Genomic DNA, 27,577 nt, shown 5'->3' with positions numbered 1-27,577 from the left:
CTACATCGCCGAATACAAATCGCATAGAGGCAGCGACCATTGACCCAAATAATCGTCAACCGGGGCCCTTCTCCAAAATTAGCGTCAGCGGCCCGACGGCACGCCCATTGGGTTTTCGTTTTGCGAGTTTGTTTTATTTTTATTCGCGAGAATTTAACGGGGCTGCCCACGCAAATAGCGCATGCAGCGCACAAGCGTGGTTCTCTTATCGGCTCCAACATCGCGGAGATCCGTCAACAAAGACTCGCCGTCTCGCACCTCATCGCTTTCGCGGGTCGTTGGAGCCACGCTCGAAGTAAATGGCTCTGCACCGATCCACCCGGGACATGATTCGCAGATTAGGAAGGGTTGTGGGCTACCACAGGCGTGCTCCTAAGGTGTGTCCTACTACGACACGGCTCCTGCAGCCGCAAGCAACCAAGCAGCAGCCCGCTCGCTTTTTCAATCGTTACGCATCGCTGGAAACTACATCCCATGCGAATCGAGTGTTCGTACCGGCCGAAGAGTTTCACCGAGACAAGGAGAAACCTTTCGATAAGTAAGTTTTCTTGTGGTTTAGACAAGGTATGTCGTTGGAGCTGCGTTTCATAACAGGGCAGGCCGCAGCGCAGTGATATAAGTCAACTTTCATTTATTCTCAGCCGATCTTTCTTTTGATCTATAGCTGCGTGCCAATTAAAAGACAGCGTCTTTTAACAGTTGGAGATATTCAGGTCTGGTGCCGATGATAAAAGACTGGGCCTGGGTAGCATAATTTATATTTTCTGATAGCTAATTAATCGTTGTAGGTGTCGTGGGAGTAAACAGCTGCAAAAACAGCACGTTATCCTATAAGTCGGCTTTTTTGCAGTGTTGTATGCCTGATAGTGGACTTTCCTGCAGAACTAATTTATGCCATAACCGTTCGCGCTTGCGCTGTGTACTTATCCACATATTTGCAAGGATATAAATCCGAAGCGAAACATAATATTTAATTCAGATATGTCAGTACTCTCCATTAACAATACTGCGAAAGTTTGTAATTGTACACATATTTTATTTTTTCTTAGACGCGAATTTTAGTTGCATGGCATGATGTATAATAATTTGCATCCATTTGATTCACAGCAGTCGTGTATGTGAGCACTGGTTTTGATCATGTAGCTGCCTGCACATTTCAGGATATATGACGGACAGTGCACCTGTGAATTCTCTCCTCCAGCTTGTTTGCGTCGACTATGGCAGGCTGTCATATGCGCTATTTGACCTGCATGTCATATGAGTGTAGTATCCTAATTGTTTTGCCTCATAGAGTTTAAAAGAAAGGTTATTGGTTTCAAGTGCACAGCCGCTTTACAAGCAATGACACCCCGGAAAGTATGAATATTAAACATCTAAGAACAACATACTCTTCCACGATCAGCCTGCTTTACATTTTAAAAGCGGTGCGGGGTAACAATGACTGACAGTGCATGTACATTGCTGGGGCTGCTCGTTCGTATTTCTTTGTAATTGCTTTTCGCATACTAAGAGGGCCTTGCATTTATAGAATGTTGGCATGCAGCCACGTATGTGGCAATGGATGCCAATCAGTTGTATTATCTATTCAAGAAATAAGAACAGACCAATGAACTAAATTAAGGCTCTTACGATTGGGTAAGATTGTGTGTGAAGGCCATGACGCAAGTGCACTGTTAGCCATCCATTCCGTCAAAACAAATGTCATTTAATGGCGCAAGCATGAGGGGGGGGGGGGGGGTTACAGGAGGTCATGTGTGCTGCATTCAGCTCTTCCTTAGTTTGCTTTGAAAGTACTTATGTATTTGTCTGTGTGCAAAACAAATGCTCTTGCATTTGAGTATGCATGGTGCTTGATGTAATCAGGTAAATGTGTCCCTAACCCTGAAAATTATTTCAAAGGGCTTGATCCGCCTTGCTTCCACTTGGTTCCTAAGTTTTAATCTGCCGTAATCCTTATGAATATTTGCGTCTCATTGAGTGAACCAGTAAGTTTATTATCTAGTCCCTCTTACGTTATCAGCCTTTTGAAAGAAGTGCGTTTAATCATATTGTCCCTTTCCAATGCCAGTTTAGTCCAGTGACTTCTGGATAACATTTCTCGCATCAACATATCCCCTTCAGTGTGGAATTTTGATAACAGTGAATGACTATGTAGAAGTTATGTTATTTTACTCAAATGCAATGGAATACCGAACAGAAAAAAATAAGACCCAGGTTGGTAAAATTTGATATTTTGTGCATATTATAGTGAGTTCTCACAATTATGCATTAATTAAATCATTCAGTATGTTGTCAATCAGCTGCTTTTTTTTTTATTAGAAAATTGAACCAAAAGCTCAAAGCACATGCACAAGTTCATTCTATGAAGCAAAAAGCTATCCTTCACGATTGCTGATGGAACGGTGGCCATAAAAGCCTGATAGCACTTTCAGTAAATTGGTTGTTTGTAGCAACAATTCACACACAAGTGAACTAGACCCAAAGTGTAAGCAGAGGGCTCTCTGACGAGCCTGTTAATGATTGTAGTTTTTTTTCTTTGCCACTGCTCAACGGAAGCGGTAAAGACAAGCTGCAAAACGCTTGTGTACACCCTGGCTTTAAGTGGTATTTGTTGGAGTCCTATTTTGCCTCACGATTTTAATAGAGTCATCGAATTCAAATGCTTTAAAGATTCTCAGAGATTTTTGTGAAGGAATTAGGGTACTACAGAAGTATAACATTGCCACTAATTGCAGATGTGAGAATGGTCCTGTGAATGTGGAGGACCTTCTGTTTGATATGTTCAAGGATGCAGATGACACGGTCTGCGTAGGGAAATTCTTAAATGTGAGTATCAGTTTTTGTTCACCAGCTGTTGATATTCCACTAACCACTGCTTACGTGTACCTAAAGCGTTAACTCTGAGTGTAATTTTTCGTGATTCAATGTTTTGGTCTGTTGTTTCCAGGCATTGTTCACAACTGGGCTGTGGAAGAATGATCCGCGTCTCAAGGAAATGATGCAGAACTTGAGAAATGTTCACAAAGAGAAATCACCCGTCCGTTCACTTGAGTCGCTCGCTCTGAACAGGGAAACGTTTGCACAGTATGTACAAAGTATTGATACTCTCTGATGGATCCCTTGTAGTGCCTTTTTTTTTTCCTTTTGTAAAAGTGAACGCTGCCCTATTTGTGATCTTGAGACTCACAACATGGTCTTCTGCTGTTTGTACTGAATGGCTTGAGGCTAAAAGATGTGCCATGTCTGGTTGGAGTCGTTCATAAATCTTTGTAACATTTGTATGTCATTTCAAATCAGTGGGGTAATGCAGTAGCTGCAAGTGCACTCATACATTGACTTTGAGAGAATGTGGGTATATTCTGATTAGTAGACAGAAACAGATTTCTTTCACTGCCATGTACAGGTTGTTTTACACTTAGGGGAAGCTCCGAGCACGTTGCAATGCACTCCGAGTTTTCCCCTAAACTTTACTTCATCCCATACTCATTAATTTCAGAGGTTGGCATTTCGGATGTTGAACCATTTAAAGGCCAACTCCGGCGATTTTTTGGCCATGTCAAAGTAATGGTGCTTTTATGTTCCTGAGATGCTCCTGTTACGGGCCCGATAGCAGAAATACTCGGCAAATTGGAGAATAATTTTAAATAAGCAAAAAAGCGCAACACCGAAACCGAAACCCAACCGAGTGTACTGTCTACGTATGACGTAGATGTTGTTACGAACGAACCGGAAATCGTGCAAGGCATGCCGGTGACGCCGGCGCGGAGTATGAAAACTGTGACAGCCGGGACGACCAGCGAAGCGCCGGCCAAACCAACGCTGTCTGTCGCCTTGTGCACAGCAGACTCTCGCTGTAGCGGCCGAAGCGCCGAAGTTAGCGGTGCCCTCGGCTGCGTCACTTCCACCGCCTTACCAATACTGACGTCACAGACGCAATGTTGCCAGTAATTGTGGGAAGCCAGGAGGGCGTTTGCAGACAATCTTTAAAATTCATTTGCAAACAATCTCCGCATGTCTCAAGCCTGTAATTTGGCATAAATGACGGAAACGTGCAAAGGAACGTACCCAGCGAATTTCATTGAGATCCATCGAGCTCGAAAAATCACCGGAGTTGGCCTTTAAGTGTTTTTGGATTAAATAAAATAAAGTCACAGTTTCACCGCAAGGGCAAAGCAATGAATGCGATAGCAACAAATTGTAATGTTAATTCGAATTGAGGCTGCCAGCTAACTCTTTTGGATATGATCACGCGTAACTCTACAATACGCTGGTGTAAGAGAATACGGCCGCTGCAGGGAGAGATGCTCTTTCTGCACAGTCTCATCGCGTTGAGAGCGCAGCACGTAGAAGGATATACGAGCTGCCCGCTGATGGCTGTCGAGATAGCGATCACGCCAGCACCCTTAGAATCAAAGTTCAATGTTGCTGCTCAGGCGACCCCCCACCGGCTCCACTTCACGTCTTTTCATGCTTGTTCAAGATGAGCAGGACCCCCAAGCGGGGTGATGTTATCACAAGTGCCCTTCGAGCGACGGAGATGGGCCGGCTCATTTGATCTCTGCTTCAGTCGCGTTCGTCGTCCTCGCTCGCACGCTTTTGCCCGCGGTAGAACATACGAAGCACGGGGGGATGTTATCAATTTGGACTTTATACAGGACATGACAACAACAGCAAGAACCCGTCAAGAGTGTCCATATGATTGTTATCGCAATAAATATAAACCAATGGCCGACCTCACATATGTCTTTCAACAAACATATATCCTTGCCATTCTGCCCTCTATACACATCATTTGCGTCCTTATGATATGATGTACTCACTACGTGCATTTGCATTAACTGCTGTTTGCATCTTTGATTAGGCTTTGAGTGGGATAGCACAGAAGCATAAACATTGAATACATCGAGGTTGTGGTCAGTACTGTGCATAAACATAAAATGCATTAGATTGCATATTGCATGGGTGACAATTTTTAAAATGATAGTGTTGCATTTAGTTTTACAACATTTCAGTAACCCCTGTATCAAAGATGCTCCTCACAATGGTTCCAACATGTGCATTGGATCTGCAAAATCTTTTTTACCCTAATTTAAATATTCACAAATGGGACATGACTGCCTTTGCCAAACAGAAAAGGGTTGCCTCTTACAGCCATACTTTTCTGGTATTTATTTCGCTTTCTAATTTTTTTTACTTTGGTGCAGAGTGATCCGAGAGAACATAGTTCTCATCACCCGAGCCCTGCGCCACCAGTTTGTGATTCCTGATTTTCAAGACTTTATTCGCTATGTTGAGGACTTCTACTGGAAGTGCAAAGTGAACACCGGCGGAAAGGTTCGTAAATGTCAATGGACCTCAGTGGAAACATTTCAGCATTTGTTAGGTGTAAGCTTCTGGACGGAATAACAAACACAGTATAACTTCACTGATGCAGGCCTTGTTCATACAGTTCCTGAGTTTATATGTTCATCATGGGTAACATTGAAATTCTGTTACAAGTATCTGGTATAATATTTATTACTTCTCGTGTGTCTCGTATAGGGATGTGCAAACAGTAAATTTTAGGTTCGAAGCGAATTCGAGGCGAATAGTGATTTGGTCAAATAATTTCGAATTGAATAGTTCGAATAGTATATATCGCATATTATAAAGAAAAATGAGCATATTTGTCATGACCAAACTAACCTGCACAATATTTTTAAAGATTGAAACAAGGCATGTGTGAATGTCACTTCTTTGATTTGTAGTAAAGTGGAAGCAACTTTGGATAGTAGCAGGATCTGAATTTCAGTAGGATGCTAGTGATAACCAGTAAAATACGTTGCGTTTAAAATTTCATATTCTTATTGCAGATAAGCCCTTATAACAAGCCTTTAAACATAAAAAATAATTAATTGATATGAGGGTAATATGTTCATTTAACCTTGAAGTGGGGCTTTGTGGCAGTGCGAACTTTTTTTTGGACAGGTGTTTTCATGGCATAGCACTCCTACGCTGCAGTGAAACCACTTTTGCAGGGGCATGTTATGTGGTCTAATATACGCTTATTCATTCATTTCGAATACTTCTAAATTTTGAATAATTTAAATTTGTGTCGAAGCGAGTTTGAATACTGTAATATTTGTTCGAATATTCGAAGTGCTCGAATATTCGCACTTGCCTGGTCTAGTATAATACTTATTACTTCTTCCATTTCCATCCACATAGCAAGATTTCCATTTCCATCGCAAAATTTATCAGCGGGGCTGTAATGTAGACATTCCAGAAAAACTGCTGCATGTTTTTATGGTTAGGGTAAAGACATGCTATATTTGACTGGCCAAAGTTTCCTTTCACGAATGCATTAGAATAGATCTTGCTTTCGAAAAATGCAAAACTGCCTTTGCCAAAATAAACGAGTGTTCAAAATATGGTTGTTATTGTTAAAATGAAATGTTATTGTGGCTGTTGTGCAATTGATGCACTGTTCTCACTTTTTTGCGCTAGTTCCCATCATGTTTTGAACAGAAATGTCCATCCCAGTTTTTTTACATCCTTATTTATTTTGTATCGGAAAAAATGAAAGAGATGGTAGTGTCTGAACCAAACTGTGCTGCGTGCGACTGTGTGACCTATAGATGACATCTCTGTGTACTAAATTACTTGTTAGCTGCTGAGAGGAAGCCTCAACTCTAGCGCTCCTATCTGAATACATGGGAATGAGAAGTGGCTTATGTTGGCAACCACTGCACCGATTTTGATATGGTTTGTTCCACTTAAAAGAAGAAGCTAGAATCGAGTGGCTGTTACATAGGAGTAGGTAATAGATCACCATTTCATAGGGAAACATTGGCAGAAATTACAAAGTTGAAAAAAATTCTGTGAACTGCAACTAATAATGTGCATAAAAGTGAAAAAACAATTATGTGTGATACACTGCTCTAAAATGCACCACTAATTTGTGAATAGGACTTCTGAAAAACCCTTGTAAGGATTGCAAAAATATGTCTTAAGATATAAATTTATATGTTAAATTTCTCCACTTGGAATGCTCTAACAGATACACCTTTCAGAACTCCAATATTTGTTTTTGGTGCACAGTTACATATCTCTACACTTCATACTTTAGTTCTATTCAGACTTACCATTTTTCTGGAATATATTTTTTTATTTCAGGTCATAAATTATTATTTATTTTACTAGTCATTGCAATATAACTTTCTCTCTCAAATGCAACAAATGTAATGCATACTGGTGCAGTAGTCGTCAGACAAAAACGTTTCTGCGTTTCACATGTATATGAAGAAAATAAACTGAAGTTTTCCCCTAACCAGTTTTATCTTGGGTCAGAAGAGCCCTGTAGCCCGGTTTTATGTCATTTGTTGACATTGTAATATATCATAAAGTTTTACAAGTGGGCAAACAGCAGTTGTCAACTTGACACCATGTAATCTGTGGAGGTGTTACGTAAAATTACATATAATTACAAGAAGCTAATGCCATGTTGGTTAATGCCACGTTACTAATACTAATTAAGCACTCATCTTATTATACTTGGTCTCGTTCATCTCACTTTTGATCAGTTCCTGTTTTGCAAGTAGCTTTTCTATCTGTGCATGACCGTTATCGCCTATCTCATTAACAGGTGGCTTCATACATTCCCCAACTGGCCAAGTACAATCCAGACTATTGGGGAGTGAGCATCTGTACTGTGGACGGCCAAAGGTCGGCAATCTCTCATTCACTATTTATGCATTCATTTTGATGGCATACTAGCATTTGTTTATCTGCATTGACTTTAGTGTGCCGTGAAAGGATGCATAGGCTTGTCGCTCCTGGATATACATGTATTGTAACATCACTGGCATTCAATATGAACTAGTACTCACGTTCAGTAGAAGAAGACATGAACTTGTGTGCATGAGCTGGATTTTAATGCTTGCTGCTTATATAAAAAATCCACGCATATCCACGAAGTGCATGATAAAAAGTGGGGCGAAGCTCGGATTGTTCGGTAACTGTGAATCTCCCGTGACATTGCCCAATCTTCATCATGTAAATGAGTGACAACACGTGTGTAGAGTATATAAACTTTATTGGTCATAATACGTATGTCGTGTTGAGTTCTGGATTCCGTTTTCCTCTCATTATCACCATTTTATATGATCTGTGAAATGTAGAGCCAATGGTTCTTCGATCGGATCTAACCTGAAGTTGGCAAAGACAAGATCTATGCATGTCCCGCTGATGGTTGTTGGCCGTTTACAGTCATACGAAATGCATTGTAGCGCGTATTGAGACGTCATATACTGCACAAGCCAGTCGTTGTCAGTGATGTCAACGTTAAAGTCACCAACTAGCACAAAGGGGTCGTTCTTGTACTTTGTTTCATAATCACTCATTGCTAGATCGATGTACTTTTCTACGTTGCCTCAGGAGAGATTCGGAACCAGTTATACTGTCACGATGACGGTTCTTTTGGATAGTTTTATTGCAGCGTGTTCTCCGTTGTGGGAGGGCGTGCACTGCAGCGCCCTCTCGTGTATTTTTTTTTCACAGATGTTTTATTTATTTTTTATTCAGTTTCGATTTTTGTTCGGTTTTCGCTGCACCCTCTCGTGTGTTTTTTTTCCACAGATGCGTTTTTTTTTTTTCAATGCGCCCTCTCATGTATTTTTTTTTTTTTTCACAGCTATTTCTTTTTCCAATTTCGGCTTTGGTTTCGTGTACCGTGACGGACGTGGACGGCGGACAAAGCTAGGTCTTAAGGAGCTTCGCCCCTAAAAACTGTGCTTATAGCGACAGCTCTTCCCCACCTGCCATATTCTATATTGAAATTTCACTTCAATGCTGTGCATAAAGTGAAACACATGCACAGCACACAATGTATGAAGTGCATGCTGTTCAGTGCTGTGCTAACTAAGAAGCCTCTGCAAGTGTTGAATTTTACCTCATTTGTGCAGCGTATTTCTTAGTGTGTTTAGCGCAGACATTTTTTACAGCACTTGTATGTGTCATATCTCATGTCTGTCAAAAAAGTCTGCTGAATACTCTAACAAAGATCTCCATCTTAGGTGTCGTAAGAAACAGCTATATTTGTCTGTCAGCCTCGTTTTATTTGGCACCATGGGGCTTTACACAGCCGTCTCTTATTCTCTCCCGTTTCCTTGATTGGCATTTTCAGGTTCTCAATAGGAGACACAGAGATTCCATTCACGATCCAGTCATCTGGCAAACCCATCAACTATGCCATCGCACTAACCGAACTCGGCTCAGATGCTGTCCACCAATATGTTGGCCAGGAGCCGAGCGGCAGGATGTTCAATGAACTTGTCCTCGATTACAACAGTACGGCTCCTTTCCTCCAATTTAATATTTTTGAAAATTGTAATGGGCTGTTCAGCACTCTGCTATACCCATTCTCTAAAGCATGTAATTAGAGAAAATGTAGCTTCATTTGATAGTGGACTAAGAAAACTCCGCGCCTTCTATTTAATCAGGCTTTGCGGTGAAGATTACCTGCGGTATCTTGTACATACCACAGCTGGGAGGGACGCATGCAGCCTATCATTAACCCTTTTTCATATGCCACTTTAACACATATAGGCTTGTCTTAAATCTTTCTGCTAAGTAAGAAATTTTCAAACACTCTAGTAATCGGTAAAATGCTTCGACGTGATAAAACATGTCATATATAGCATCACAGTCTGGGGTAATTTGGTCCACCTAGTTACTGTCTAAAATTTCTCAAACAGCTTTAGGTGTTGAAGAGCTAATCGTGTAGGTGCCAGAATGTGATGTAAGCACCGACATGTCAATTAAATGTAGCCACATATGGACAACGATATCTCTGGCTGATGTCGTCGTCACTTTACCCTGCCACTGTTAGCAACACGCTTTTGAGCTTTCTTATTATTTTTTTCTTTCATTTTTTTTTCCCTTGAGTGTGTTGTTTGCCTTGTGATAAATAGGGCAGAGAGTAAGTGACCACTTGGTTGAAAAATACTTTGTCGCACTTTGTGCATGTATGTAAAGTAAAGAAAAAGACAAGATGGTGGTGGTTGACTCATCCTTGCATATTTCAGAAAAGCCTCACAATCCCATGGTGAATGCTGGTGCCATTGTCGTCGCTTCGCTGCTCCTCTATCTCATAGAGGTGAGGCTGGCCTTCCACATCGTAGCACAGATGAGACCAAATTTGTCTTCTAGCCTTTGGGCATTGTAACTCAAGGTTAGCTCTCAAAAATGTATCCTTTAATGGACTACGCAACTGCTAGTATTGAGCATGCGCAGTGAACATATACGACACAGTGTGTTGCGAGGCATTGCATTTTCTTAGTACATGCAGACATCCAGCATGTCCTGATGGGCAACATTACTGTTTGAATCATGATTCTGCAATCAGAGGACCCAGGTACAATTCCAATTGATTGTTTCCAACTCTTCAATTGTAACCATACCTTCCACTGTCATTGCAACAGTCAGGTACCCATATGAATGCCGCACACAGTGAAATTAGAATTTAAGATTGTTTAGATTTAGATGCGCATTAAACAGTGCAAGGTGGTCATCATACCACATTATGCATCATTGCCCCATAAGGCCTAGCCAAAAAGATATATGCACAAATGTTTCAACTATAAATGTTAATGAAAATAACTGGTGATGTTAGCTTCTCTCCATAAAGCCAATTATTAAGGAGAAGACAACAGCCTTGGTTTATGCATTTTAATTAGGGCCAAGCACACAGCATCATTATTAAGGCTTGTTGTTAACTTTTCTGCCAGTTCATTGCCTGTCAAGTATGCATGTTCCTTGGTGACATTTGTGACTGCAGTGGATGCTCAAAGCAGTTCATTAGCACTCTTTGCTTAAGTTGAGCTTGTATTGGCAGAGTTTGCTTGTCACATTTAAGAAAAAGAAAATCTCATGCATATTATCAGGACTGATCATTTTGTTTGGATTTCATTTGCAGCCTGAGATGAGGACATCCGAAAAATTTGACTGGGTAAGTATTAGCACTATTCAGTTTTGTAGTAGCTCCCCCACTGACACTTTGCATGTGGCTTTTTCAGATGCTCCAGTACTACAAAGCAGTATCTGGAGGAGAGTATCTCGGCTTCAACAACGCCATGTAAGGAATGGTATTTTTATGATCTGTAAAAGTTTTGTATGAGTAATTTATAGCACTAGTTGCAGTAATGGTTAAAGCAAGTTGTACAAGTTGTTTGACAGTGAAAAAAAATCGGAGAGGTATAGGGACAGCAGTAATACTGTATTTTTAATGCTTTAAAAATTTTAAGTCATTTCACACAACTGCACTTTGGAGTGTTTGTGGTTCAGTTAAGTGACCAGAGAAAGTTCTTGAGGTAGCATTGATTTATGCTGGAACGTGACCAGTGGTTAAAAGCAGCTATATATGAGTATGAGGGCAAGCAAGCTGCAGAGGTAGATTTCAAATAATGGAGGTTAGTACGTACCTTGCACAATGCATTGGTGATGCTTCTTGCAGCTAGCATGACCTCCTCCCTTCATCTTCTTTGTTATAAAAATCAAAGATTATTGTCGCAGTGTTTGAGCCCACTACCACTCCATATTACACTGCCATTTCTAGCGATAGTTCAGAAGAAAGACTAACGTCAGAGAGTTCAAATCAACTTTAAGGTCACAGCATGAAGGATGCCAGTAGACTGCATGGCAAGATCAAGTTGAAAACAGCTGGCTAAACCAACTGTTTTAGCCAAACAGTTGGCTAAAAAGTTGCCATCTGAAAGCAGACTGCTTATTAATCTTTTTATCCTGGTGATTGAGTTACACATTCTTGTAGCCAATGAGAGCCATGAGGTTGTTCTTTCTAGCACTTGAGAAAGTGCCACCTTTTGATTCTTTAACTTTGTGACTGTGGTTTAAGTAGGTATGGTGCATGCAATGGCTTAAAACACAGGGTATGTTGCTTCTCATTTTAAGATTTCTTTCGGAGAGAGAAGCAGCCGACAGAAACTATGCCATAGGATTCTACATGAAGGAAAACAAGTGCTTTCCAGAGAGGGTCAACCTCAAGGAAACCATGGACTTCTACTTTCAGGTATAAAAGAAAATTTTAAAGTGTAGTGCTAGGAGTACGAGTTTCTTAAAAACACTGAAAAGCTTGGATCCCTCTTGTTGCATGAGCAAAACTTGTTTGTGGTGGTCGCATTTCGATGGAGGCGAAATGGCAGAGGCCTATATACTGTGCGATGTCAGTGCACGTTAAAGAACACCAGATGGTCGAAATTTCCGGAGCCCTCCGCTATGGCGTTCCTCATAATCATATCGTGGTTTTGGGACGTTAAACCCCAGGTATTATTAACAAAATTTGTTTCCAAGTGTTTTGGTGTTTCAGCCTTGTCCCAAACAATGCACCTACAAATGTTTGCTGTTTACCTTTGCAATCTGTTTTGGGTGCACTTTTGGCTACATGGTGTGATGTATTTATATATGAAACAAACAGCAGCATAGACAATACAAAGCAATGTTCATGTATTGCTTTCCTGTGCTTAGGCTTTCAAGTTGTGATATTGGTTAAGCTCGTGAAACATGCAAGATGCTGCGTACTTCATCAACTGATGCATGCTTGGTATTCATGCTTATTTGCAGCTGTGCTCTCTCGAAGTTAATTGCCAGTCAGTGAGCGTTATGGCATCAACGTTGGCAAATGGTGGCATCTGCCCTGTCACGGGCCACCAGATTATGAATGGGGTGTCCTGCCGGGATGTCCTGTCACTTATGCATTCATGCGGAATGTACGATTATTCTGGCCAGTACGCCTTCAAGGTAGGTTGCCTTCGACTGAAACAAACTCTGGTTTCTCCATTAAATACTCGTAAATTGCAGGAATTTTTACATAGCCACCGAGAAAAAAAGTTCAATGGAATTTTATATGCATAAAAAAATGTTAATTTCGAGTCAATGATGGCAACAGAATTTTAATTAGGTGCTGATATTGTGCAGAATTAGGTTCTCATATTGGTTCCAAATTTAGAAAACTGGGAATGTTATATAAGTTGAGAACTCTGTAACATAAAAAATGGAGCAGTTGCCGCATAACCTCTTGTGGGGCGTGCAAATGACTATGAGTACAGCCAGTTTTCATTAGTACTGCATTTTGTGGTGACATATACAATAGTACCTGAAAACATAGCATCCATGTTTTCTAGTTCTGCACTCTTAATTTTGAATTTTGGACAGTTTTGGCGGCTGGGCTGCTAACCACTACGTACACTACACACAGATGGCAGCCGCTAGAGTCAGCACCAACGGTAATATGTTGCTGGTGTGATGTTTTGCTCTGGCCTTACGGGATAGCCTTGGAAACAGCTAGCCAGACTCCATCGGAAGCTACCAGTTTGAATGGTGACTTCCGTAGAAATGATTTTTAAAAGCGAGAGTTTGGTGCTTGATTGGCTAGTAAGAGTCTGAAGTTGAAGAAGCGCACATCGATTAGATTGTACTGAGCCACATAAATTACTCATTCGGTGTGAACTCTTAACTGTGCCACCCGACACGCAGGTAACTTGTGTTTGTGTGTTTGTATAGTTTCCTTTTTTAAAAAAATGAGTGGCTACCTTATCTTTTTCAAAGCAAGGAGACATCTAATAGATTTTACAGGAATTGTAATGAGCAAAAGTGCAAGAATTTTTAATATGTCTTCACACGCAGCAATCTGAACTGAGCGTCCTGTGTTGTTGAAATTATGCAGGTTGGCTTGCCAGCCAAGTCTGGCGTTTCAGGCTGTACAATGGTGGTGGTGCCCAACGTGATGGGAATCTGTCTCTGGTCGCCCCCTCTAGACGTTTACGGAAACTCTGTCCGAGGAGTGCAGTTCTGCGAGGTGAGCCTTTTCTGTTTTGGTGCGTCTTACAAAGGAGTAAATCTGAAGTTCCACGTAATTGCACTTACTTTGGAATTTTCTTAATTAGCTGGCAGTTTTAAAGGTCTGTCTATGAAGAATTCTAGGCTTGTGCGAATAGTAAATTTGAGGTCCAAAGTGAATTCGAAGCAAATAGTGATTTGGTCAAATAATTTCAAATAGAATTCAAATAGTATATATCACATATTATAAAGAAAAATGAGCATATTTGTCATGACCCAACTAACCTGCACAGTATCTTTTTTAAATTCAAAAAAGGCATGTGCAAATGTAATTCTTTTTGGGTCAAAGAAAGTAGAAGCAACTTCGAATAGTAGCAGGATTTGACTCTCGGTGCAATGCAAGTGATAACCTGTAAAATATGTTACGTTCTAAAATTTACTATACTTAGAGCATATGGGCCGGTATAACAAGCTCTTCACCTTAAAAAATGATGAATCGATGCGAAGGTAATATGTTTATTTAACCTTGAAGTGGGGCTTCGTGGCAGTGCAGATTTTTTCTGGAAAGGTGTATTCATGGTGCAGCACTCGCTCCACAGCAGTGAAACCACTTTTACAGGAGAGTTACATGTGGACTAATATACACCTATTCGTTCATTTCGGATACTTCGAAATTTCGGATAATTTAGATTAGTATCGAAGCGAATTTGAATACTGTAATATTCGTTCGAATATTCGAAGTGCTCGAATATTTTCACAAGCCTAGAGAATTCACCTACTAGTTTATAGAAGAGTGAAGAGATATCTTGGTTGCAAGTATGAAGCAGGTTAATATGGCTTCTAGCTTACAAACAAGCCTTGCCTTTATCACCTTACTCACTCCTCTTTGTGCCCAACCATCACACATCTTGAAGAGAAGCAAGCAAGCCTGTGCATGATGCCACTAGCAGTGCAATTGCTAGCCACTACAGAGACAGCTGGAACTCCATGTTACGACTTTCCTCTTAGCCTATTATCTTATAGCCTATGTTACACGTACTTCATTGGAAATCATGGGCTGTGTCCCCACCTGAGAATGTATAGTCCTTTCTTATAGTGTAGTGCCTCTTAGACATTCAGCTGTAGTTGATTCAGCATAGATTCAGCTGCAGATGTAGTTGTCCTGAACTGATGGGTCCTATTGCAGGAACTGACTCGGGTGTTCAGCTTCCATCACTATGACAACCTGCGTCACATGACGCAGAAGAAAGACCCGCGGCGGCAAAAGTATGAGACCAAGGGCCTCAAGGTTGTCAACCTGCTCTTCAGTGCTGCCAGCGGGGATGTCACTGCCATGCGTCGGCAAGTTCTATCAAATCACTCTCTCTGTTATGTGCTCACCTCAGAGGTTGAAAGCAGTTGATCGAAAGTAGCTGTGAGCTAATGGGTATGCTCACTGTAAATTTGTTGGTAAGTCATGTTAAACTTCAGAAAATCGGTTTCAGCAGATGTGTTGAAACTAGGGGTGTGCGAATATTCAAAATTTCGAATATTTTTCGAATAGTGTTTGCCATTTGATTCGATTCGCACTGGAATTTTACTATTCGAACTATTCGAATTTCCCAAAAACAAATACAGTCAACGTCCAATTAAAAGTGACCCCTTCAGATTTTTAATATGCTTCACCTCATTACACTCTCGTATTGCGGCAAAGCTGCCTTTCAAGCTCCGTTACGGTCGAACTTTGCGAAGAGACAACGTCCGATTGCAAGTGGTCCCTAGATTTTCAGTATGCTTCACCTCATCATATCCAGGTATTGTGGCAAAGCTGCCTTTCAAGCTCCGTTACGGTCGAACTTTGCCAAGAGACAGTCAACGTCCGATTGGAAGTGGTCCCTAGATTTTCAATATGCTTCACCTCATCACACCCCAGTATTGCGGAAAAGCTGCCTTTCAAGCCCTGCTACGGTCGCAAATGTACTCACTCAAGAAAACGCTGGTTCCAACATGGAGATGTAAGATGTGGCAAAGGCGGGGGCTCAATTAATGCTGTTTTAGACCTGAAATTTGAGCAGGAAGTCCGAAAAATTGGAAGCCAAAGCTTTTTAGCATCCAAAATTTCAGATGTTCTTATATATCGACGTCTACGAGGCAGATTTGGAACTCCAGACTTGAAGGGAGCACACCCTTGTCCGCCACATCAGTTGGACTTCCACAGAAGTTGAAAGAGGAGGAGAGGCTGAGGAAATGGCATCTTTGCCTACCACGTGTAAAGTGTTGTCAGCAACACTTTGGTTGCAGCAAATCATGTACATAAATACAATTCGGCTCTACATTGCCTCATTAATGATAAGACAACTATGAAACACCACCCTGCCAGCGCTTCATCAACCTAGCAAAAAGAAACACTTTCATGTTGCTATCTCATAAGAACATACTTGGGGATTCTCTGCAACTTTTTTCTGTAAGTTCACTTCGAAGAATTCGAAAAATGTTTGAGAAATATTCGAAAATTATTCGACAATTATTTGATTCGATTCGAACTCAATCTTTATTATTCGAATTGGCTTCGCACCCAAAATTTTGCTATTCGCACAGCTCTAGTTGAAACTTTATCAGTGAATGCAGGGATAGCCTGTAGATAAAACTTTATTTGCATTAACTTGTTCGTAAGCAAAATAGTCTGCAAGAAAAGCACTGTATTTGCTTGTTTCGCATTAAGAAAGTGTTGCAGAATTAAGCAAATTTCTTGGTTCAGCAAATTCTGAGTTCCTTGGTTTTTCTTTTGTCAAGCAGGTACGTATAATCCAGGCCAAGCCTTTTCTCTAAGCCGTGATCAGACAAGCCAGCATTTCGCGTGTTGGGAACCATTGGCTGTTTTCATGCTGTTACATTTTATTCATGCAGTGGTTGCTTGTTGTAGCCTTATTTCTTGCTTTTCTTCGCAGTGCAATTGGACACCTGGCACATGTGAATAGAGTGTTATGTACCTTTACTTGTGCCTTTCAAAATAGCCCTTTCAGGATAGATTTGTTGGTGTCATATATAACAGCCAATAGATTTTCTCCTGTGGCAGTTCTGCTCCTTTTCAGGAATGTACTTTTGTGAGCCCATGGATTAAGAGAGAGAGGAAACATCTGTTGCAAAGCTTTATCTGCATCGCCATTATGTATACACAAAACAAATGATAATCACGAAGATACCAGTGGTGAAATGTGCGGTGTTGCTCATTGAATGTAGAGAGTGTGGGAAACAATGTGAGGCCCTGAGGCCAGATTACTGGCCGAGCGTCTAATGGGGCAAGAGTGGAGTCATGCTTCGTGTTGCGTGAAGCATGCTTTGTTGTCTGTGCAGCCATTACCTGTCGGGAATGGATATGGGGCTGAGCGACTACGATGGCCGCACAGCCCTTCACCTGGCCGCTGCTGAGGGCCACCTGGAGTGCGTCGAGTTTTTACTCAAAATCTGCGGTGTGGACGCCAATGTCAGGGACAGGTATGATTGCCAGTGAAACATTACCTGCACGGCTATCCCGCTATATTTTCGTATTTCACCTTTAGGTAAATCACTGTGCGGCAACCTCTGAGCAAGCTGAAACTGCCGTGTTCTCTTTACATGTGGTAGCTAGCAATCACGAGACGTGGCTTTACGTTTACAATGTGCTAGTTTATACAAACTAATTACTTGTGCTTATTTGGGATGAAGAAAGTGGGTACATTACAACGCATAAATGTATTCCTAGTTCAGACTGCAGATACTCTTTTCATATTGTGTGCATCTAAACGACTGATTTATGGCATTGTAACATTGTCATACAATGTTACAATGTTACCGATACACTTCTCCCATCAGTTGCACTTGTTTCTTGCTTCTCAAAATGCTCTGCAATCACCGAACAAATTTGGGAAGAGTTATTTTTGTTTTCCCTTATGTAGGAGGTTAGTACTAAAAGAGAGTGGTAGTTTGCTCCTGGATTTTGCAATACAAATAAACAGGCTTCAAGACCTAATGTTTGACGTGCGTTTCTAATTAAATGTCTCTTCAATAAAGTGCCTCAGGTGTAACTGGCATGCATGGAAGTAACAGTAATGGTCAAATTTGCTGTGCTACCAATAGAACCGGCATGTCTTATGCAACTTAGCTCATGGTGAACTAAAACAAAATGTACCATAAGAATGCACCTGGTCGACAATATCAAAATGGCAGTACAAATTTAATGATAGGTAATTGTGCTATCAACAATAACACCCTTTTTTTTCCATAGTTTCAACTTAATCTTCAAACTACTGTCACATTATGTTCAGTTTTCAAAACAGCATTATGAATACAGCACAATATGATCAGTTTGCTGGGCTTGGTCACCCTACATCTATGCTATGTAAGAATGCCAACTATACACTTCATGTCATGTACTTGTATAGGCTTTCTGCACATTCACTTCAGCAAAATGGTGCAAGGTGCAACCTTCTTTCAGATAACATCACACTTGAGAAGCACAGCTCAGAACCATTAACCTTTAAAAAAGATACGTTTTTTCTGTCTCTGTAAGCCCTTGCTTATTTGCCGCATAGTACAGCTGACTCGTATTGGTGCAGACCCACAGGAGGTGCAAGATCTTGTTGGAATCTTCGGGAGACTTAATAATCTGAACTTAGTATCACCTTTTATCCGAGTCATATGTAGCATAAACAGCCTCGAGTCATATCTATATATATAAACAGCTTATATATAAACAGGTTCGAGTCTGTTATCCGAGTCAAATGCAGCTTGAGAATTGAAGTAGAGGCTGCTTAAGGGGGGACATGGCTTGTGGAGACCAAAAAATCGTCAAAGAAAAAAGTGTTTTTTAAATTATATTATTGACATCTACAGCTATTATTTCGCATGTAAAGCCTAAGAGAAGTCTTATAAGATCAGTATTTCATCTGCAGTTTAGATCTGTGCAACGAGTACGAGCTGAACGTTAAATGTTTTTGGGTCATTTATTTTGATCTAGAACAGCTACAGCTGTAATTACTTTTTTAACATAAAGCCCAAGCTGTGTATCACAAAGTGCTGAGAGCAGAATTCTAATTTTCTGCTCATAGATTTTTAAAAATTGATTTTGTTTTTTCTTTACGGTAGTCATGGTACAAACATTGAATTTCGATCATCTGTAGAATGACTAGTTATGATCTGATCTGAAAACTGTTTGCAGCGTTGCACTTATTGCATATAGTAGTATCTAGCTATCTGATAATATTCACTTTCTGTTGAATGGCTTTTCTCCTATTGTCTCCGGAAACAATAGAGAGGCAGCTTTGTGTATCTCGTAAACCAGTTTGCTTACAAGAAAAATTGTTGTATATTTGAAATCAGCATGAAAAACCAAACAAGTATATTTAATTTCATCAGGTTTGGACATAAGATACAGAAAATACCTCCACACACCATGTCCCCCCTTAAGACTAGCGGGCTAGTTGTCTCATGATAGCTTATGGCAGCACTCATAAAAAACAAGCGAGTTGAAGTTCAGCGCTTACATCTTCGTCTATCTTTATGCATCCGTTTCATCCTTGTTTTTGATGCGTGCTGCCCTAAGCCAAAGTGGAGGACTGTGAAATTTGTTTCCTTTTGCATGTGTGTAAATGTGTACACGTGTGTCTGTGCATAGTGTTTGGATATATTTATGCACATTTTCTGAATGCTTCCATCTCTCCCTGCTTGGCTGCTCTTGTAGGTGGGGCCACACCCCTCTGGACGACGCGCGGCAGTTTGGCCACGCAGCCGTGGCTGACTATCTCGCCAAGTGGGAGGCACCTTCTTTGTCCGTATCAGCGACACCTGTCCCCAACCATCAGCCGCAGCAGGTGCCGTCGCCGCAGGATAGCACCGACACCACTGACGTCCCGCCATCGGCTCCCAAGGCTGCCGCAGCCGATGGCACCAGCCGTCCCGTAAATATTCCAATCCTGCGCAAATGAACCACGGAAACGTTCCATTCCACGTTGTTCAATGAGGAGATATTGCTCCAATGTTCCAGGACTGCTGCCAATCGCGTGTGTCCTGACAGAGCTACTCTTTTCCCTTCCTCATTTCGTCGTGGTGCGAGACTTGACTATCTGCGCAGACGTAATTAGGCATTACTTTAGGCACAATCACCAATTCCTGTGATACACTGTAGACCTTATCGGAGATTGCACAATTTAATATGCACCCTTTCTTTCCCGGTGTGCGCGTCTTTAGAACGCGCTTGCTTTGTGTCCATTTGCTGTCGAATCCCTTGGTGTTCTTTTGATGAATTGCGTGAGAATTTAGTGACCAAATCTTCAATCAAGCCCTCTTTTATATTTTGTACTTCTTGCACTGGTGAGCACACTCTCGCACATATTCATTTGTCTATTTATTTATTTCAGTTCACATTACATATTCTGAAGTGTGAGCCACGTTACAGTGCTTCTCTCTACTGCAATCCCTCATCAATATACGCAGTGCATTGACAGCAGGACTGGTGTGCACTTCATGCATGCTGCTACAAGTATGCTTTTCTGAAGGCCCCTTGGCTTGCCTCTTAGCTAGTAGCGTCGATTTCCTCCTGTGCTAAGTGCTGGGGATGTTTTATACTGGCAGGTGTCTTGTGAGATGTTGTATTTATGGGATTATTCAGGGTTGTGGCATCGTTGAGTGAGAGTTTGTGGCTGCCAAGCGACATAAGAAAAAGTCCATTCATGCTGAGCATTTTGACAATGCTCTGAACGTGCAGGGCTTGCAAGTGATCACATGAGTGATATTTCACAAGCCGCAGACTTAGTGCTAGCTTCGCCAATTTTTTTGTTTTGTTGCTGTTTTTTTTTAACTTGTTGCCACAACATTATACTCCACCATTACCTAGAACTCCATCTTGTCTTGCTTTTGACGCATGGATAGAGCTTAATTTTATTTCGAGACGGCCTCTGCACTTTTGTTGGCTGATGAACAAATTTTATGTGACCCTTGACTGGCTAAGAGCCAGTTATTTGGTGCGATCTAATTTACCAGCTGCTGCTGTTAAAGATGTTTATGCTGTGTAGTTATGATAGCTTACCAGGGCTTTTATCTTAATTTATATTTTACACTAACATCTTTTTCTTCCTTTGTTTACATGTGCATATGTGACAAAATTCTCATTGTTGCTATTCTCAACGAAAACCCCATTCACTTCTTGGGAGAGACTTTTGAAATGTATTTTCGTTTAAGGCATTGAAATTTTTCTGCACCCATATGTGCATCCAAAGAAGCAGAAAGAAAGATAGTTCAGGTAGAACGAAATGTTATGCGACCGTCTCTCTTTTATATTCTAGTCACACGGTCACTAAAAGTGAGCTGGTTTTTTCCCTTGTTTCCCTTCACTAGGACATTGCTGCTTTTAAGGGCAAAAGGTGAATGGCACGTCCAGCCCGCATCGGCAGGGATCTTAGTGGTGTAAGTTTTGAGGCTGTGCATCCTCTCTCAGAAATTACTTCTTACTAACTTCGTAGGATGCCTGCCCAGTCACAGCTGTAACTTTTCCCACTGGGAAGACTAGTGCAAACATCGACTTTCTCGGCAACTTTCCCCGCTCCGCTATTCTGCTTCTGATGCCTGCAACGACTGTCTCGATTAAAGTCGTCGCATGTGCCTACTGGCTGAAATGGTGAAAACGGTTGGGCCAATTAACACGATTAACTTTTGACATGGCTGTTAAGTGTTAGCTGTTGCATCAGTAATGCACTTCGACACAGATCTTGAAGACTTAGTTCTCGAAGCTGATGCTAAGAATGGTGTATGTGAAATTGACATTACTTCATTACTGTCAGGGTTCGACTTTGAAGCCTGGGCATGTGCTTGAAAGTAATTAATTGCGGCGGAAGTTAGTGAGATTTTGTTTATGACTTAACGAGGCTCTGCGATTTGTCTTGTGAGTGGTGTCTCTAATCTAGTAAGCCAGCTGATGTAGCGGAATTGTAGTATCTACCAGAGAAGGTATTTAATAGATCTGTTTTAATTGGTTAAGACAGTACAGAGCTACCAGGCTGGCTGTAACATCACCGTGCTAAGTACCACCTTTGCAAAAGCTGCATAGATGGCACTCTTGTTAGAGACGGAACAAGAAGCATTCTGCAACCGAAACGCCCGATTAACACCCAGCTGAAAAATGGCTGCCACTTTCAAGCTGAAAAGGAACGGTTTCAGAACCTGTTTTTATAGCTTTGTCTCTGGAGCAACTGCAATAGCAAATATGCAATCTACGCCTACATTTGTGGCATGTTGCTTGGCCTTGGAGGCCATGGCACACAGTAATGCACATATCTTTTGGCTCTGTAGTTACGGACTTAAAGATGCAAGAAACCATAGAAAAATAATGCTCTATTTGCTGCAGTTAACTATAGGCCACCTGTGTAATGGCTCCATCAATAGCACTTTTTGATATTTTGGCCAGTCGTGCACTACACGAAAGCAGCCTCTGCAGGGATCAAAATCAGAGTAGCGGAGCTCATGACAGGCCATTGCACGCTTTTGCCCTTCCTAACCTCAACCTGCAGGTATGCGATGGGGCAGATGCAGAACACACATACATTGTGTGTACTGTATGTGTTCTTAATTCACACTACTATCCTTCTGCTGTGTTTAATGCATGAGCTATTCAGTGTTGCTTACACAGTGATCAAAATTTTGTGTACATGTGAAAGTCAGCAATGAAAATGCCACATGATGTTTTGTTTATCTTTTCTGTGGCATAGGTGCCATTGAAACATCTAGTTACCGTGAAAGGGATGAAAATCTCAGGTCCAATACATATAGTTCTGTGATCTTATGCATGTTGATAGTGTAGACAACAGCTTAGTGAACCTAGTGTGCATTGTTAATGCAAAGTGCTACGTTTATGAAAATTGTTGTCATGGTGGCTGTGTACTTCTGGATTTCCTCAATTTTGGCAAGAATTTTTTAAAAAATGTTTGACATCCTAATTTTGAGCACCTTTGATATAATTAATTATTGAGGTGATTAAATCTAACAGCTTTACTGGATCTCCCAGGATATAACGATACAATGAGCCACTTTATGGGCTATGAATTTCATCCCATTGTGTGCAATGTTTAGCAGGCATTGTTCTTGTCACAATCTGCATTTAATAAGCAAAAGCAAGAGTGTAAAACAGCACTATGGGAGTATACTATCATAAGCTTTGGAATATTAAATGTGTAATAGTTGTAGACTGGAGATCATGCCACAATTGGAAATAACTCACAAGAGACTAGGCATGGCTTCGAGCTTAGCTCGACAGTTTCAAGGCATTTTCTGATGGCATTTCAGTGAGGCCAGTTAATTGCTTGTAATATAAGAAAGGTTACGTGACATTTGAAAATAGGTACAAACTTAACCTGGCATTTTTCACAGACTTTCTTGTGTGTAGAGTGCAGCATAAGTAAATTTTGTGAAACACATAACATCAGGAAATGACATCATTGGTGCCATTGTGCAGGCAAGAAATTCTGGAGGAAGATTTAAGTTTTTTCTTTTCTTGCTGGCAAACCACCTTTTTTTTTTCACCGTATGCAATGGAACCTCTGATTTACAAAAGGGCCACTGATCATTTTCACAGTACTGAGCTACGTTATCACTGATTACTTCAGTTCCAATGTTACTTGCCTGTTTTGGTTCACTCACCTGTGCCACGTATATGCTACACGTTGCATCGGTAAGTGAAGTTCGGTACACATATAATGACTCTAATGACAAGTTGTTGAACAAGGGATGCCACTGGAGTCAATGTTTCAACCAAATGTTGTCTTTGGCAGACAAGTTTACAAAGGCAGCAGGAGTTTGGCTCCAGCTACATTTCTTTTTAACAACTTCTCCTCACATCAAGCATCCATCTTTTCTTTGCCAGAACTTCCGTCTTGCACGCTACGGGTAGTTTTCCAGTTAAATTGCAGGATCATTCACACTAAAGTTGTACCAGTGCCCCAAGGGCACTTGTGGTCACGATCAGGTCCGGTCTCAATTGGATTTCTTGATCGCAATCAACAATGGTTGCTGCTAGTACTTGGTCCAAGCTAATCCAGATCAAGCTTGGCACATGCTGGCCAAATTGCAGTCTGGCTCCCAGAACATGATTGGGCCTGATTGCAATTAAAAGTGACCGTGTAGCAGCACCTGATTCGGATAGAGCCTAATCCGAACTGGCCACCCCGATTGCAATCAAAAATGCCCGTATGACAACGGTATTATGTACATAAGTGGCGCTCACAGTGGATTTTGCTTAATACTATTTTGGTGCAGTGCTTTGCCCACACCATTCCAAGTAAGTCAGAAATGAACACTGTCTGCACTGAGACCAGAAAAAAAAAAAGCTAATATACTCGGATAAATCAACATGGTGCCATCTGAAACCCTGCCACAGTGAGACAGGAATGTAGTGAGATTTTTATTCTTTGGAAGACCGACAGCGTCACCTTCCCTTCATTGATGAATTCTATGTTATTAGTTCGGAATTTGTGGCAAATATGTACTAGTAGCACCTATTTTCTGCATAAAGCAAGAGAGCAAGCACTGCATCTACTGCAATTTTAAACAAAAGGCACCACGGAGTGCGAATTTGTGGGAAAATTAAATGAAAAGTGGCAGTGGTTCTGCCAGGGTGCAAATTTATTCAAGTTTTCATTATAAAAGCAACATTCTGTATTAAGTGCTTATGGAAGAACTTCTGTTTATTTTCCGCTGTAAGCAAAAGAGCACTACTAATTGGCTTTGCAGCATGGTGGCCGCATTGTTGCCTCAGCTGAAAGAAACTTGAGAAGTGTGTTTACTCGCGCAAGGTGGGATTGAGTTCAGTCTTTAATTTTTGTCACATTTCACTGCAACAGATATCCACCTACTGTTCGGTCCAAGAGCCAAAGTGCTTTGATGCCACGACGTTGCCTGCTAAATCCACAACGTGCTTCACAAAAGGCACCACTCTGGAATGAACTCACACAACCCAGCTAGTCTATAATCCAACTTGGTGTTTCCCATTTATGTATATCCCTTTTGATACCTTTCACGCAAACCAGTATAATGCCACTAAGCTACACACAATATTCTGGGATACAATTTGTTCTCGCAGATTCGTGTAGACGTACTTATGCTGATAACACCGTTGTGTTGGCTAGAAAAAGAAAAAGAAACAATGCATGCTCTAGTGCACTGTGTTATTGCGCCATTTCTTCACATTTATGTTTTTATTTGCAATGCCTTCTTATTGCTTGGACTGTGTAGGCGACGTTAACATGTTGCTTTCATTCTTCTCTATTTTCTACTAGTCTCGTGCCAATGCCCTTTTGGCATTATATATTTTAATACGTTAGCATTACATTATGTACATAAAAATTTTTCCTTGTTGCCACTTGTTTTTAGGTTGTGTTTATCAAACAATTATGTGACTTTTGTACCTGTGAACGTTCCCCTTACAGACGTAGAGTGATGTTTTGTACAATTAAATTGCAGTATGTTGAGTTTCCCAAAAAGATTACTAGAGGCAATTCTGGCAGTATGGAAATCAGTGTGCGAAAGAAAGATGGGTATTGTACAGATTTGCCTAAACTTTATCCATCTGGATTAAAACAGCCTTATGAATTTTTAACTTGATCAACAAAGTATTTTTACAAAATGGTACACTTCAAACCAACCAATTATATGTTATGTGTGCAGAGTTTTATTGTCCCACTGTGTTTATAAAACTATGATTGCTTAGAAATCGAGGAAAGTAAAGTGTAATAAATAATGCTGCCAGGAAATCCGAAGTCACAAGCATGAGCATCAGCCAAATGTATCTATTAAACATCACTCCCATGATAGCTAAATGATTATGGCACCAGTTCTCCCTCTCGTAAACTTTGTAGGAAACTGTACGCTTGAAGAGATTCTATACTTGCACTAGAATTTTGCAGTCATTTGGTTTTAATTTTGTTCAATGTTTGATCTGATTTTTACATTTACTGTACCGTATAATTTAACTTATTGATTCATAAACAACAAGCACAACAATGAATACCGTAGAAATGATGTACGACACCTTGTCATATTCTTTGATCAGCAATTTGAGCAAGGTGAGAAGCACAGCATCCAGTTTGTCCGTCTCGTTCTGATAGTCTGCACTTAGCATTTCTTTGACTGACTGGTGGTGCAAGCATGCTTTTTGATAAGCTTTTATATGGTGAAGGAAAGTGTTGCGAATGGTGTGTGAAGAGTGTAATGCCTTGTGTAGGATGTGCAGCTTGACTAAATACCTATGTGCTGAGCTGCTTTGTTGACAGTATTGTAACATGCTCAAATATAGGTTGACTCTCCTTTATTGTTTATTTTTTTAACAAAAATTTCTAAATTAGGCATTTTAATTGTCGTTATAGCTAAAGGAGCTATAGGTAGAACATTGCTATATGCGCCACTCTAACAGACAGGAAACGTGCTCTTTTAAACAATTTCTGAGAGAATATGTTCATTTTAAAGGCATTGCACTCTAGTGTGTTTTGCTTTTGAAGAAAAGGTGTTGTGTGACCCCTTTATTTTTGGTGTATAAAATACACTCCAATTGGGGTACAAGTGCTCCTGAAATGGTGTTTTGTTTCAAACTAATGTATGAAGTGTGAAGAGTCAGGAAGCTGTTTGCAAACGTGTCATAGAACCTCCTCGTTAGATAAATTAACAGCAATCCCTTCAGTTTATGTGCATCAGAATTAATGAGTAATATGATAAGGCAAGTTATGTATCATGTGATGGCGTCTTCATCTGTTATAATTTCATTTCTTTGTCGTTCAGCACAACTAGAGTCGGCCCTTATTTGCCCAACCTGTATTTGACATGTTGGAAGGAAAGCCTTTTGCTAGTTGCAATAATGTGGGGCCATATTTTGGAGCAATTGCTTTTGGTGACAATTTAACTTTTACCTGCATGATTCGCATAGCGGCCATGGTGGTGAGCGCAAGGTCACGATTCCGCAGATGCATTATGGTGGAGGTGGAATGTGGAAACTCAAGCATGCTTAGATTTAAGTACATTTTAAACTTAAAATGAACCATGGTGTTCTTTGCTATAGCCCAGGCATTGCATTGAGTAGTTCTGCGTCAATAAATTAATGCGCAAATTTCAACTTCCATGTGGTGAAAGTGCCCCACTCTTGTGGCCCACCCCAATAACAAGCTTTGTATGGTATGAAGGTATGTGGCAGAACACTTACAATCTCCCAATTTCTTACGTTAACGCTTGCTGTTGCAACCTGTTGGTCACAAAGTGGTGTCCCCATAAGTTTTCTTTCCAAAATACAGCCCCATTATCTGTTGCATAAGCGCGATTATAATCATGGTGTCGTGATATAGTGTGACAAGTCTTTCAGAGTGATGGAACACTGGTGCCTGCTGTTTTGTGCATAAAAATTCTAAGGACTTTTTCATCAGCTGTGCAGATGTTGCTTTGCTATAAATGTGATGTCTATAGAATGTGTTGTGAAGGATGGAAAACGCAGTGTTTTCATTATGTGATTGTTGCACTTGTGTCTCGCAGCTGTTTCCCAGCTAGCATTGCAAAGCATCTGATTATGAAACACCCAAGGTCAGTCTTTGAAGATGACTGTCTGCCTGTTATTAAAATGAGCATGGTCATACAAAACATATCACAGTGTTTTTTGGAGATACTTTTTCCATTGGCAGTGCAACTGCTATTCACAACACCACTTCAGTTTTAACAAACACTTCTAGAATAGAACATACTTTTTCACTGGTTCTAACATGATTTA

At 40.8% G+C, this 27,577-nt stretch overlaps 1 protein-coding gene across 2 annotated transcripts; it reads left to right on the top strand.

Moving 5' to 3' along the window:
- The first annotated feature begins 128 nt into the window (after positions 1-128).
- Positions 129-27,431, top strand: LOC119396677 (glutaminase liver isoform, mitochondrial). 2 transcript variants are annotated; one of them, XM_037663978.2, is made up of 17 exons: positions 129-538; positions 2,736-2,826; positions 2,948-3,084; positions 5,205-5,334; positions 7,625-7,704; positions 9,164-9,327; positions 10,065-10,135; positions 10,955-10,987; positions 11,055-11,113; positions 11,947-12,064; positions 12,616-12,792; positions 13,718-13,849; positions 15,017-15,171; positions 17,164-17,304; positions 19,529-19,745; positions 21,181-21,249; positions 24,675-27,431. In XM_037663978.2, exons 1-16 carry the CDS (start codon positions 300-302, stop codon positions 21,208-21,210), a joined length of 1,974 nt encoding a protein of 657 aa, XP_037519906.1. In that variant the 5' UTR covers positions 129-299; the 3' UTR covers positions 21,211-21,249; positions 24,675-27,431. The 2 variants fall into 2 exon arrangements, with proteins under 2 accessions (XP_037519906.1, XP_037519905.1); XM_037663977.2 differs by having other exon boundaries at positions 21,181-27,431.
- Positions 27,432-27,577: the final 146 nt, after the last annotated feature.

The sequence above is a fragment of the Rhipicephalus sanguineus genome, chromosome 6 (genome assembly GCF_013339695.2).
Source record: "Rhipicephalus sanguineus isolate Rsan-2018 chromosome 6, BIME_Rsan_1.4, whole genome shotgun sequence".
Classification (NCBI taxonomy): domain Eukaryota; kingdom Metazoa; phylum Arthropoda; class Arachnida; order Ixodida; family Ixodidae; genus Rhipicephalus; species Rhipicephalus sanguineus.
The sequence above is the reverse complement of the archived record's forward strand: the minus strand, read 5'-3'. Positions and strand labels throughout refer to the sequence as shown.

Bases quoted from the DNA above. Each gene is read 5' to 3' on its own strand.
- LOC119396677 (XM_037663978.2), top strand. From the start codon at position 300: ATGGCTCTGCACCGATCCACCCGGGACATGATTCGCAGATTAGGAAGG. The intron at 10,136-10,954 runs GTGAGGCTGGCC...TTTCATTTGCAG, and splicing joins TGCTCCTCTATCTCATAGAG to CCTGAGATGAGGACATCCGA. The intron at 19,746-21,180 runs GTAAATATTCCA...TCCCTTCACTAG, and splicing joins CCGATGGCACCAGCCGTCCC to GACATTGCTGCTTTTAAGGG.